Raw genomic sequence first — 14461 nt, 5'->3', positions numbered from 1 at the left:
CAAATTAAGTCACAGGTCCAAGGTCATCTAGGTAACAAGTTCTAAAACCTGTAAATGATTTCAAATCCCACATTCTTTCAATTTAGAAAACAAAAAGGCTTATGAAAAAAGAGGAATTTAGGTAACTCAAAATTATTGGAGACTTTGGGCTAACATGGAAACCATCAGAAAAAACATTTCCAGTAGACAGAAAAACCAATCTGATGGCAGAATACAAATCTATTGATTCGGGTATTACAGCAATCTTTGAAAATTTCATGTTTTATATCCTATTTCAATTTCAAAAGGAATCTATAATTTAAAAATTTTACATTTCATAAAAATTATTTGCTGAAGCCCTGGCCAGGTAGCTTAGTTGTTTGGCATGTTTCCATACACCAATAGGCTATGGGTTCAATTCCCGGTCAGGGCACATACTTAGGTTGTGGGTTTGATCCCTGGTCAGGGCACATATGGGAGGCAATGGATTGAGGTTTCTCTATCACATCCATGTTGTTTTCTCTCAAAAGTAATAAAAAATTTTTAAAATAAATAAATAAACACTCCTCCAAAAACTATTCTATATACTGGCAAGTTATTGTTAGAATTTCAAATAGAAAATTGTAATTAGTACTGAGTTTTCAGAAAGATATCTGGTACTAAAAGGAAGATTGTTGTAGTCCCAAAGAATTACTTATCAGTTTTATGAAATATACTTAAAATGAAAGTTTTTTTTCTTTTCATCAAGGTAACCTGAAATATTTTCCAGTTCACCCATATCTATATCATATGTCGATTTAAAATGTTGATTTTATTATTCAAATTTCCACTAAGCATTAAAAGCTTAGAGGAAACCTAGAATTCAGCATTCTTCCTCCTGAAAATCAAGGATTGTATGAGACAAATGTGTCTAACAACCTAAAAAATCTTAGCGGGTTGGGTTGCGTCTATCATCAAGGAATACTATGAATTCTTTATCATGGCCCACCTAGAGAGAGTCTGCACAGATGATATATTTTAAGGCATTTTTGCATGGTAAATATTCAATATGCTTAGCACAATTCTAACTAGCAAAATGGTTATAACTGTACAAAAGTAATGAAGTAGTTTTGAAGGGAATAACCTAAAAATTATTCTCCACTCAAATTGAAAGCATTCTGAATTTTGACTGAAAACTGCTTTATCACTAGGGGTAGGACGCAGTTTTCCCAAATACCTATGACCTGTACCCCTGCAAGGTAAATGACTTAAATATTCCAAAATTTAGCTTTAAGAAAGCGGGAGTCTCTAACTTTGAACAATGCTGAAAGAATTATTTGACAGAGCAACTATTAAAAGCATGTCAGGTTAGGATTTGTTGTTTTGGCCTAAAACTATCTTATAAAACAAATATAACATAGGATTTATGTCTCTTCAAGTTTATTCAGTTCCTCAATACTCAAGGGAAAAAAGACAATTGTATTATATTTGTATTCTATAAACAATACTGAAATTATACATTAGAAGTTTATAAGTGTTTAACTTGCAGTCCCGTAAAACACCAATAACATTAAATACCTCCTCTTTGATTATGTGCCATTTCCCAAATGCTTTTTAAGGAATAATTTTTAGAAAGTGTATTTACTAACAGCTAGCTATAGATTATTAAAGGATTTAAAGAAATAAATAGTTCAAAAAAAATAACTAATATAATTTTGATTCAGTCTTAGAATGATCAGAAACATAAATAGCATGCTCCAAGTCACTTGCTTCTCTGTACCTAGTGAGAACTGTTTCCCAATTTTAGCTAAGGTCAACCTAAGTCGAACTAGGCAGAAAAGACAGATTGCAATATTCCACTTTCTGGCACACGATTTCCCTTAATGTTTTCTATTATAGATCCAAAAGGATTTATTTCAACAAACATTTGGAACACCACATTCAAAGTCAATAGGAGTAAAGACCTTAGTATGTTTCCTGCATCAGTATTATGGCTATAATTTAAGCACTTTTCATACATGAGGCTTGTCTCCACAACAACCTTGTGAAGTGTGAGGTAGGTCTTCTTTATTCTATTATGTAAGTGAAGGAATTAAGACACAGCATAATGACTCACCGAGACCAAATAGCTAGGGCATGATGGAGTCAGTATTTGAATTCAGTACTATCTCCAATTGAGGCCTTAAAAACCAAACTTATATAAGAAGAAACATTTTATGTTTTTAAAATAGTAGGAGACAGGAACGTTTTGAATATAAATAGAACTGTGTTCTTCTTGTAAAGCAATATATACTTTGATTTGTTCTCCCAACCTTGTTGCAGAAAAAGTTTAAGGCAGCTAAGCTTTTATAAATATATACTGACAATGAGGCATTAATAAAATGTAGAAAAAAGTTTTATTAATCACCCTTACTTTACTTCCCTAGATGTTGAACGCTTTAATTTCCAAACTCAAAGCTTTGTTTAAAGTGGGTATCTAAATAATCCTCAAATGTCTTACGCTCACTCTTAAATGCTAAGGGTAGTGTATTCATATAAAAAGAGACTAAAGATAAGAGGGAGGAAAACGGTCATACACAAACCTTGCTTCTGGTCGCTAGCTGCAGTGACAGGGGTGCTGGCAGCAAGATGAACGCTCTCCACAGTCCCATAAACCACAGGGCTGTGCTCTGGGACCTGGCTGGGCAGCTGCTGGGATTTGAAGTACAAAAAAGGGTGATAATGAACGTGCGAACATAAAAACTAGCAATATGGAATCCAGGCCAAGTGGGGAAGACAGAGTGGGACAGGAGATCACAAAATAAAATTTAAAAAAAGGAAAAAATACATAGGCCAGTTTAATAAATTCAAAAAGTACATGGGAAGATGGGGAAGAAAAGGAAAGAGGCAGCAGGAAAGGGGAAGGAAAAGAGATGATTACTATTAATTACAGCAAGAGAAGACTGCACAACATCATTAGTAATGCATTCTGCAATGTTCCTTCTAAGGAGAAAGAGGCTTTCAACCTAACAATACATTGCACATCTGAGAGGGAATTTAACATCCTCCCAAAGACCAAAGGGGTTTGGTCAATTTCACTTATAATCTACCTAGCAAAGTAGTTCATCTACCAAAAGCAGGACAAACAAAGCATGATGGGTTTTAAAACCAGTTACTGATTCAAGAAAATAATACTGAAGGGTGATTCTTGTCATTTGTCCATACAATCACATAGTAAAATGCAACTTGCCAAATCTTTAAAAGCACTTTCATCTTTAAAATGTCTTTAGCTTCTAAGTCAAGGATGATATCTTTTCACAGAAATCAGAATAAAATATCTGGCTCTTCAGAACTTAGCTGAAACTTTGATTTTCACTCAGCCAGTAACTGAAATAAAAAATACCCATTAAAATCCTAGCAGATCAGGTCGAAAAACCTGCAGCCATTGTTCAACTTAGAGGGAACAAGAAAGGACACAAACACTCATTCTATATCACACTGCAGGCAGGTATTTGTTCTGGATTTGAGGGTTACACAAAAGCTACAAAGTGAAGCAGTGTCTCTCCTCGGAGATCTAAGGTCAAGGTTTTGACACATATCTCCTACACTGAATTCTATTGGTGCTATCAGAGCAGAGCTCCCTGCATAATTATGATTTTCTCTTTGTTTTGTTTTGAATTTTTGGGGTGGGTGGGTGGGATTAAGGTATGGATGATTTGGGGTGGACAGAGCCCCTTAAAAGTGAGAGTTAATAAAAACATTTTCAAGTCACTTAAGTCTCATGTACAGTGGGAATATAAAATAAAATATATCATTTTAGACATATCATTTATGTTATTTCAGCTATTCATTATGTTACAAAACTGCACATATTCCAGTTACTTCTAAGTGAAGACCGCTAAAATTATATTTCCACATATAAAAAATGAAGTTACTATTTTCATTTTGAATCATAGCCAAATAAATGAACAGTAGAGCCATGACCACTCTACTTTGAATCCATAGTTCCACGGGGGGAAAATTGTATTACTAAAATTCAAAAATTAGAAAGGCTTTATAGCTATACATAAAAATACAGACTCAGGTCAATTCTATGGAAAGATTCTATGCTACTTAGCATTTATTAAGCAGTTATCCACATCCCAAGAAAGAAAGAGCTATAAATTATGTCATTTACCAAAAAGGAAGATAATATTAACTACTCCAATTGCCTAGGAAATTAATAATAAACAAAAAGAAAAAGGGGGGTGGGTAATTGCTAAAAGTAGGTTGTCAATGACATCCACAAGTAAAGTGAGATATTCAAGACAATAAAAGTCTACTGATATCTATAAATATGTACAGATCGGAGAGTTTTTCAATCTAAGATTAAAATACCTTTAATGATATTAAAGAGAAAATTGCACAGACATTTTTAAATTAATAAAGTCCTAAGAAGATCTTAAGTATGCATAAAACATTTATAAGAAAAATGGTAACATGGTTAAATCATAGTTCCAAATCCAGGTAGGCATCCAGTACATAGTTATATAGCCAGAAAATAATAGAAAATCACTTCTCAATTTCCTTAAGCTGTAAAAATGAACAGAAACTAAAAATTTCAACTTTATTATTCTCTATACCTCTGATAGTACCAAGAAAATAACATATTAACATACTATATAATTCAATACTTCAATCTTGTTTTAGATTCGTTTTTTGTTTCGTTAATCCTCACAAGAGGATATTTTTTTCCATTGATTTTTAGAGAAAGTGGAAGGGAGGAAGGGAGAAAGAGAGAAAAACATCAATGTGAGAGAGACACATCAATTGGCTGCCTCTTGTACAACCCTGACCAGGAGCGGGGATCGAACCTACAACCCAGGCACATGCCCTTGACAGGGAATCGAACCTGGGACACTTTGGTGTGCAGGCTGACACTCCAACCGCTGAGCCAAACTGGCCAGGGCTAAGATTATTTTTAATTTAGGATAGTTTCAAACTTTAGCTTAACCTCTAATTTCAATTCTTCTCTCCCAATGAAATAACTATAGAGTCGGTTATAACAGAGTTCCTTATCTTTCCAAAGCACAAACAATTATGGCTTATTTTATCAAACTGGTAAATCAGAAAAATCAGGAAACACACTGGGTATTGGGTCTCAAAACATCACATCTAATGCTGTATGAATTCTGATACCCTTAAGGAAATGACACTCTTGGGTAGCTAGAGAACTTGGGTATATAATCTACACTGAGAATATTTTAAGGAATTTCAAAATCACTGCACTTCAGTCACTTTCATTATAGGTGAATATGAAAATTTATAAAAATAATTCTAAGAGGACAATTGGTATCAAAATATAAAATAATTCTGTAAAGATGATCAGGAAGTCAGAGTTAATTGGCAGGGAAAAAAATATCACTCAAATACAGTGCTAAAAAAACTTAAATATGGCAAGATATTAAATACCTGACAGTATCCAAGAAATTAATTTCCTTTAAAATTCTACATGAGTATCTATTCTGTTAAAGATTTATATATTAAATTTGAAGTGCTGGTCTTAAGGGATAATGGTACATTGGGGCCAAATACTGCAGGAATTAAGGTTTTAAACAGAATGCTTACCAACAGGTGAAACAGGCAAGAAAATCTTGAATTGTCCTCAAGTACTTCTTCATACAATTTAAAATTCATCTCTTTACATAGCCCACATTTTTCCTACTCAGAGGCCACCTTCCTTTACTATCTATTTTAATCTTGCATGTGACAGGATGCTTAAATACAGAGGTAATTATGGATGGGGAGTCACCAAACCATGGCCCAGAGACGACATATCTGTTTTTAAACTGCCCGTGAGATAAGAACCTTTTTACATTTTTAAAATAATTGATGAAAAAAATCAAAAGAACAATATTTCTTTACACATTAAAGAAAAATGTAAAGATACTTACATTTTAGTGTCCATAAATAAAGTTTTATTGAAACAACCACAGCCATTCATTTACATATTATATATAAGGCCGCTTTCATACTACAACGGCAGCGATAAAAGAAACTATGGCTGCAAAGCCGAAAATATTTACTATTTGACCTTTAAAGAAAATGTTTGCTAACTCCTATTACAATTCATAAGAGAAAGCCAAGGACTCCAAATAGTTATATAAATATAAGCAAGATTCTGATGTAATTTATTACCTTAAGATGCTACTTATATGCTTCGTGTTTCATCATTTTAGGTATATAGCTGACCCTTGGTATCCCTGGGGATTGGGTCTAGGAGTTTCCATGAATATCATAATCTGGGGATGTTCAAGTGCCTTATATAAAATAACGTAGCATTTGCATAAAGCCTACACACATCCTCCTGCATATTTTAAATCATCCCTAGGTTACTTAAAATACGCACTGCCATGTAAATAGTTGTCATACTGTACTGTTTAGAGAATAATGACAAGAAAAAAGTATACATGTTCAGTACAGACACAACCAACATAGGCCTAACCATAGTACATGTCAGCAACAAAAACACCTTTTCTGAACATTTTCAACTTGTGGTTGGTTGACTCTGCGGATGTAGAATTGGTGGATGCAATGGGCTGACTCTAAATGATTTTTCAAAGACCCATTCAATGACTTTAAAATAATCCTTGAACAAATATCTCATGTTTAACATATATAAATCCTGAGGAAAACCGAGTACATCCCTCACTGAGAAACATCAAGAAGTAAAATAATAATAAAGGGAAAAAGGACAAAAACATGCTTCTTTACTAAGTGGGGGAAATTCTCCTACATTCAGTCATTAGAGAGGTGTGTGTGTGTTTCCCCCTGGTGTTTTCCATGTACAAAACATTGAGAACCCACTGGTACCTAAAACAGATGAAAATCCTTAGCTTCATGGAGTTTATATTCTATCAAGGGAAACCTATTAAAGAATAAACTATATACATATATGCATATTCAGTCATAAAAAGAACAAATCTTGCTATGTGTGACAACATGGATGAAACTTAAGGGCATTATGCTAAGTGAAATAAGTCAAAAACAAATATCGTATGGTCTCACTTATATGAGGAATCTTTTTTTTTAATCCTCACCCGAGAATATTTTTCTATTTATCTTCAGATACAGGGGGAGAGAGGGAGAGAGATAGGGAGAGAGAGAGAGAAAAAAAACATCGATGTAAGAGGGACACATTGACTGGTTGCCTCCTGCACAACCCTGACCAGGGCTGGGCACGAACCGCAACTGAGGTACGTGCCCTTGACCGGAATTGAACCCACGACTCTTTGGTCCACAGGCCGACGTTCTAACCGCTGAGCCAAACTGGCCGGGGCATAAATCTTAAAAACAAACAAATGAAAAAACCAAGCTCATAGAGATACAAGAATACAATGGTGGTTGCCAGAAGCAGGGGGTTGGGGTGGGTGAAATGGGTAAAAAAGTCTAAAGGTAAAAAACTTCCAGTTATAAAATAAATAGGTCATGAGGATATAATGTACAGTATGATTATATTTAATAATAGTACTGTATTGCATATTTGAAAGTAGCTGAGAGTAGCTCTTAAAAGAGTTATTTCTCATTATAAGAAAAGAAACTTTCTGCCCTGGCTGGTTTGGCTCAGCGATTAGTGTCAGCCTGTGGTCCACAGAGAGCCAGGTTCGGTTCCTGCTAAGGGTATGTACCTTGGCTGCAGTTTGTCCCCGGCCCTGGTTGGGTTGTGTGGGTGGCGGCCACTCGATGTATCCCTTTCACATCGATGTTTCTCTCTCTTCCTCTCTCTCCTTCCCGATGTTTCTCTCTCTCTTCTCTCTCCTTCCCACTCCATCTGAATAAAAAATAGAAAAATGTCCTCGGGTGAGGATAAAAAAAAAAAAAAAAAAAAAAAAGAAAAGAAACTTTCTGTAACTATGTATGGTTGAGAGATATTAACTAGACTTATTATGGTGATCATTATGTGTAAATTTACCTTAATAAAAAGTTTTTTAAAAAGAATAGACAGAGGAGAGGCAAGACAGCAGCAAGGAGATAAGTAAGGAAGTCACTGTTGTATAGGGGAGAGATCTAAGTGGCTTACAGTATAACAGCAATGAAGGTGGTAAGAATGAGCCAGATCAGACTTGCTAACATAATGACTGTGGAATGTGAGATAAAGAGAATTTAAAGATGACTTAGTTTTCATTTGAACAACTGGTATGTCAAAGGGATTTCTTTAACATGTAAAGAATGCTTATAAATCAGAAAATAATCTACTCAGAAAAAAATCATCACCCCAAAAGAAATGTGCACAAAGACACCTAAATCATACATACATACAAATAATCAGTATGCATCAACATTTTTGACTCCATGAATCAATAAAAATTAAATGAGATTTAAAAAAAAAAAAAAAAAAAATCTATGGCCCTGGCCGGTTTGGCTCAGCGGTTAGAGCGTCGGCCTGCGGTCCTGAGAGACCCGGGTTCGGTTCCCGCTAGGGGCACGTACCTCGGTTGCAGTTTGTCCCTGGCCCTGGTTGGTCATGCGGGTGGCAGCCACTCGATGTGTCCCTTTCACGTCGATGTTTCTCTCTCCCTCTCTCTGTTCCTCTCTCTCCCTCCCACTCTACCTGAGCAAAAAATGGAAAAGTGTCCTCGGGTGAGGATAAAAAAAAGGAGGGTAAGGTCACAACACCATAACCCAAAAATAGGTAAAGTTGTTCATCATGAGTGATAAACAGGAAAGAATAGGAATACTCATCAATTACCTATAGTCAAACGGGAACATTACTACATGATAATGGAGGGAAGGGAAGGGGGTAGTTATAAAATGGCATAAACCTAAATATATTAAATTGTAGGTATGGATATGTATATATGCATATATGTACTAAAAAATGTCTGGAAGATTATTCACCAACTAGAAAACAATGGTTAACTCTCAGTAAGATTTAGGGTTACATTTTCTTTCACTACTCTTATTTTCCAAAGAAGATTTGTAACTTTTACACATACAAAACTCATGTCATTTTAATTCTGAAAATACATTTTCAATGACAGACAAAAGACTGATTCTGATAGTTTCTTGTGATCTTATATTTGTGATCCCTACAACTATAATCATAGTTGCCAGATGATTACAAGTTCCAATACATTGTGTGACTGATGGTACGTGGTGGTAAGAGAGGAATTTTGCTATCCATGCAAAAATCTAAGTCACATTTTCTTCATAATTAGGATTCAGATTTAGAATATCTAAGGTAAAACCATACCACTATAACAGCAAAGGCTTTCACAAAATTTGTTGAAGATTTATGAAAAAACATACTTCAAGTAAAAACAAAGAATTAATTAAAATATAATAAAATTTGTTATTAACGTGACTCATAAATGGATCATTACTGAGATGCCAAAACAACTTAAAACATACTCATTCCATTGGCTTCCAAAAGGAGATAAAGTATCTCAAAAGTGACCTTATGTCAAATTTTTGTTTTCTTGTTTTAGGAAATTTCTATAAGCACTAACGCTGAAGGACCTTGGTTTAATTTAAAAAAAAAAAAAAAAAAGACAAACCCCTGTTGGAGACAGATCTGATGAAATCCAACAATCCTGCTCTACACTTTTTTTTTTTTATCCTCACCCGAGGACATTTTTTTTTCCAATTTTTGTACAGATAGAGTGGGAGGGAGAGAGAGGGAGAGGGAGAGAGAGAAACATCGACGTGAAAGGGACACATCGAGTGGCTGCAACCCACACAACCAACCAGGGCCGGGGACAAACTGCAACTGAGGTACACGCCCTTAGCGGGAACCGAACCCCGGTCTCTCCGGACCGTAGGCCGACGCTCTAACCTCTGAGCCAAACCGGCCAGGGCCTGCTCTACACTTCTTAAGGTTTCCAGGTATCAAGTTCAAAAGAAGCTGTTCAAAAAACTGAGTCACCTGCTGACTTAGAATTTTTCCAAATGACAGGAGAGGCTTTATTTTTCCTAAAATGTGGCAGCAATCAAGAGTTTCAAACATTTTCTCTGCTCCTACACCCTATGGCACAGGAATCTCTCCCCAAGTTATTACTGTTTCACTATTAAGAGTAATTCCTGCCCTGGCCGGTTTGGCTCAGCGGTTAGAGCGTCGGCCTGCGGTCCTGAGAGACCCGGGTTCGGTTCCCGCTAAGGGCGCGTACCTCGGTTGCAGTTTGTCCCCGGCCCTGGGGGTGGCAGCCACTCGATGTGTCCCTTTCACATCGATGTTTCTCTCTCTCTCTCTGTTCCTCTCTCTCCCTCCCGCTCTACCTGAACAAAAAAAAAAAAAAAATGTCCTCGGGTGAGGAAAAAAAAAAAGAGTAATTCCTAACAGAAAAGAAAAAAGATTACAAGGGAGTCGGGAGAGGAAGAAAGGTATATAGTTTATTTTAGAAATTAAGTGATTTTGATATACAACCCCATCCCTTTGGAAGCAATGTTGGAATTTTTGACTACGCAATATCATGTATTTATTTTTACCTAACTACAGGGTTCCATAATGACTTTCAGGCAGCTAGCACATTTCTAAATATAGAAATATTTCTTGGGCCTAATTGCTAACAACAGATATATAAGCCGGGAGATTTTAATGCTGACAGAAAGTAACAAAAATTTCCCCTTCTTTCCCACTTTAATATTAAAGACATAAAAGGGAACTCTGAGATTACATAGTTCAATCCCTCATTATAGAGACAAAAAAAAGAGGGGCTTAAAGGGCTCAATGTTCTGACCCAAGGTCATAAATCTAAGTGACAAAGTAGGGACCAACACAAAGTGTTCTAGTACTCTATGATGTCCATCCAGCACCAACCACTATCTGTGATAATCTTTTATTTTTAATCCTCACCTGAGGACATTTTTCCATTTTTTGTTCATACAGATTGGGAGGGAGAGAGAGTAAGAGAGAGAAAGAGATAGAAACATCGACGTGAAGGGACACATCGAGTGGCTGCCACCCACATGACCAACCAGGGCTGGGGACAAACCGCAACCTAGGCACGCACCCTTAGCGGGAACCAAACCCGGGTCTCTCTAGACCGCAGGCCAACACTCTAACCGCTGAGCTAAACCGGCCAGGGCGTGTGATAATCTTAATAAGCACATAAATACACATATGTATATTTTCTATATATTTGAGATATAAAATCTCCAGGAGTTAATCAATAGCTCATTTTAAAACCTAGGATGCAGGACAATTTCAAATTCAAAATCTTTAGGGAGAAAAGCAGCAGCAGCAGCAAAAACCAGTTTCCTCTTATAAACCCAAAGCAGTTTCCCTCAATTAACTCTTCTTGGCTTGAATGCTTGCCAAAATCAAACTCATTATCCACCTCTTCAGACATCCTCATGTATAATCCATGATACGTGTTACTACAAATCCAGCCATCTAACCTTGAAGAGTCACCACTGACCCTTCCCTCTCTCTCACATCTAGGGGAACCATACATCCCTCGTTACCTGGACAATACAGCTTTATGCCTTTTATCCCAGTAAAATGATTAATAGCATTCCCATTCACTTCTGAAACTGTCTCAATTTAGATGATATATTATATGGTAACCCTTTTTATAATTATTACTTAGTAACCAATTGCTGAATATTTCTTTAATTGGCTTCCTCTTCTTCAACTGACTTTCTAATTTATCACCTGAAATGACAGTTTCCTTTCATCCATGTGCTTTTGCAGTTGATGCCCCTCTGCCTGGCTACCCTCTCTCTTTTCATGTCGTGAATACCAATCTGGGAACTCAGATCAAATGGCATCTCTGCTGTGAAGCCTCCCAGACTCTTCCAGTCATTCTCTGTGCCTCATAAAGTAACAATAATTGCAACACTGATACAGGTAATATTTATTGAATGCTCATTATGCCCTTAGCTTAAGCAACTTTAAGTATTTGATCTTATTTAATCCTTATAATAATTCTATATGATAGCTTTTATTTTCCTCATTTTTTAAAATGTGGAAGCTAAGGCTCTGGAATGTTAAGTGACTTTGTTAAAGTTACACAAATAAGTAGTGGAACAGGGATCTAAAACCAAGTATGTCTGATTCTATGGCAAAGCTTTAAACCTCTCCCCTGTACTATCTCACTTATACCACCACTGACACGTTTCTGTGACCAAACATATTTGAGTCTGGAGCTGAAACTCGGTCCCACTTGGTCAACTTGCTGCTTTAATAATTACCTGTATACACTTCACAGGAGGACCAGTTACATATTAGTAAGTTTCCTCTGTCTCCCTTAGAGACTATGACAACCTCAATGACAGAAAAAGGCTTTGCTCTTCACAGTATATGTATTGTGGTTTAAAGCAGGTTATCCATAAAGCGAAAAGAAATACAGTGTTTACTATTCAGTCATAAATTCTGATGCAAAGGGTTGTCTCTTCTGCAGTATTACCAAGTAGAATGTGGCTCAGGATCTATCTAGAATTAGGCTGAAATTGGTAAACTAGCAGCTTTTAAGTTTACACCTAATGGGTTTTCTTTGGCTGCCATAATGCTATGTTAGTAGAATTAGTAGTCAACATTTAAAGCTTGCAGATTTTTTACATAGAGATTTTTAGCTTCTTTTGAAAGATTGGGTCAACATTTTTACAAAATATAAGACTCAGGCAGCAATGACTGAGCCTCCCTTAGTAACCAGAGATGTCCTTTCCTACTCTATATGTACTACTCTCTTATGAATTTCTGGAAAGTGAAATATTTCTAGTGTGTATGTCTGTAAAAAAAGCTATTTGTTCATTCCATGAATTTCGTGCATTTGGAATAGATTGGTAATGGTGGATTAAATGACTAATTAACTAATAAAAATAAACTGATGCTTCATGATAACATCACAACTCAAAAAGTACTACCAACATTATAGTTACTGACTGAAGGCCTTTATCACATAAAATGTACATTTAATGTGCTTTATGCTTACACAAATGCATATACTGTATTCAGGCCTGGGGTCTGTGGGGAAAGATAAAGAGCAAAAGGATTTCTGTGGCTAAGGACAAAAGGGTAACAGAAGAAGGTGGGATTATGCTTGAACATCACAGAAAAACAAACCAACCTCACAGGAAATTAAAAAGATATACTACCATATGTTCAAGTTGAAAATTTCAATAGAAATCAACAAAAAGGTTGTCAACCATATGGCTTGACAACAACATTTTAATTAATGTGGAAAAATACCAAAATTTAACTGCCATGAACAACCCATGCTAAATTTTTGCTATAGTATGCCCCTACCTAACAGAGTACGTAAATAGATCATTTAAATGTGTAAATGCTGCTTGTCCCATGTTTCCTTCCAGAGATAAGATTAAATATATATAAGGCCACCTTGATTATTCTAGACTTGAAATATCCTTGGGGAAATAACGGGAAAAGGTGAAAAGTCCTATTACCAATCATTAATATGATCTTACAATTCACATACCTAGATAGTTATATATTATACTTATTTAGATGATGGAAGACTGAGATAATGTCACCCAGAGACTACCACATTCTGCAACAGGAACAAAAAGGTGTTTAACTGACATAATTTACTAATAACCTCTGTAAACTATTAAAGAAGACACCCTCCACTCAAGAATCTTATTTATGTAGTACTAAAAGATAAGAGGTGTACCTTTAATACATCTAACTATGCTCTGAGTAACACAATCATCTCAAATAATACTGTTCGGTACAAATCTTTAAATTTTCAACCTTATTGTTTGCATTAATGTAGTGTGTACCATTAAATTCCTAAGGCTCCATACTAAAAATATAAAACATTGATTTAATGATGATGTTTCCATAGAAATGCAGCTCCTTTTGGTATCATGCAATAATTCATTAGGAAAAGTGGCAGCAGCTATGCTCTGAATTTGAACACAACACACAGAAAAATTATCAATAAAAATCTAGTTTTAACAATTTGTAAAGAAAAACAATATGTCTGTTTAAATATCATTTAGATATTCGAGGCTATGAGACAACTGATGGAAATGGAAAGTACAGAAAGTAGCTATAGAAAAAGAAAAAGAAAAGAATTCGGTTGAATTTATACTATACAAGTACACACCATCATCCATCATGGCTCACTCCGACTTACCTGGGGAGGAGTAGGTGTGGATGTGGGTCTCCCTATGGGTGGAGTAGGATTTCTGCTGCCACCTCCAGACATAATCTCCTCTGTTATGTCTTTACCTCCCTGGTTTGGATCCCGAATTCTTATCTATAAGGTTACAATAAGATGTCATATTTACAGATGGGTGTCTATGTAGTAAATTTATAGGCATATAATGTACTATAGGTGCAAAACTGGAAAACTTGTCAGATATCGAAGCTGAAAATCACATTTCATTCTACTTCAATCACAGAACTATATGGGGTCATTTAAAGAAATTTAGGCCATTAGCTCTGACATGAACTAATTAAAATAATAGGCTAAATGAGACTTAGATAATTTCTAGGTCAAATAGACAAAGGAGTAACATTTATCTTGTAAGCATTGCCAAATTGAGTGATTTTACTAACAATGCTTAACATAAGACAAGA

General features: G+C 35.7%; 1 protein-coding gene across 7 annotated transcripts in view; it reads right to left on the bottom strand.

The window, feature by feature from the left end:
- The window catches only part of EIF4G3 (eukaryotic translation initiation factor 4 gamma 3), a 319284-nt gene that overhangs the window by 118852 nt on the left and 185971 nt on the right, over positions 1–14461 (bottom strand). For 6 of the 7 annotated variants that reach the window (XM_036256518.1, XM_036256520.1, XM_036256521.1 and 3 more), the window contains 2 exons: positions 14016–14138; positions 2541–2649 (listed from right to left, as the gene is read on the bottom strand). In XM_036256518.1, the coding sequence (XP_036112411.1) occupies positions 2541–2649; positions 14016–14138 (232 nt within the window). The remainder of the gene's footprint in view (positions 1–2540; positions 2650–14015; positions 14139–14461) is intronic. The other variant, XM_036256522.1, reaches the window with a different exon arrangement.

Source organism: Molossus molossus, unplaced genomic scaffold, assembly GCF_014108415.1.
Source record: "Molossus molossus isolate mMolMol1 unplaced genomic scaffold, mMolMol1.p scaffold_m16_p_12, whole genome shotgun sequence".
Taxonomy (NCBI): Eukaryota; Metazoa; Chordata; class Mammalia; order Chiroptera; family Molossidae; genus Molossus; species Molossus molossus.
This window is presented reverse-complemented; position numbering and strand designations above follow the sequence as displayed.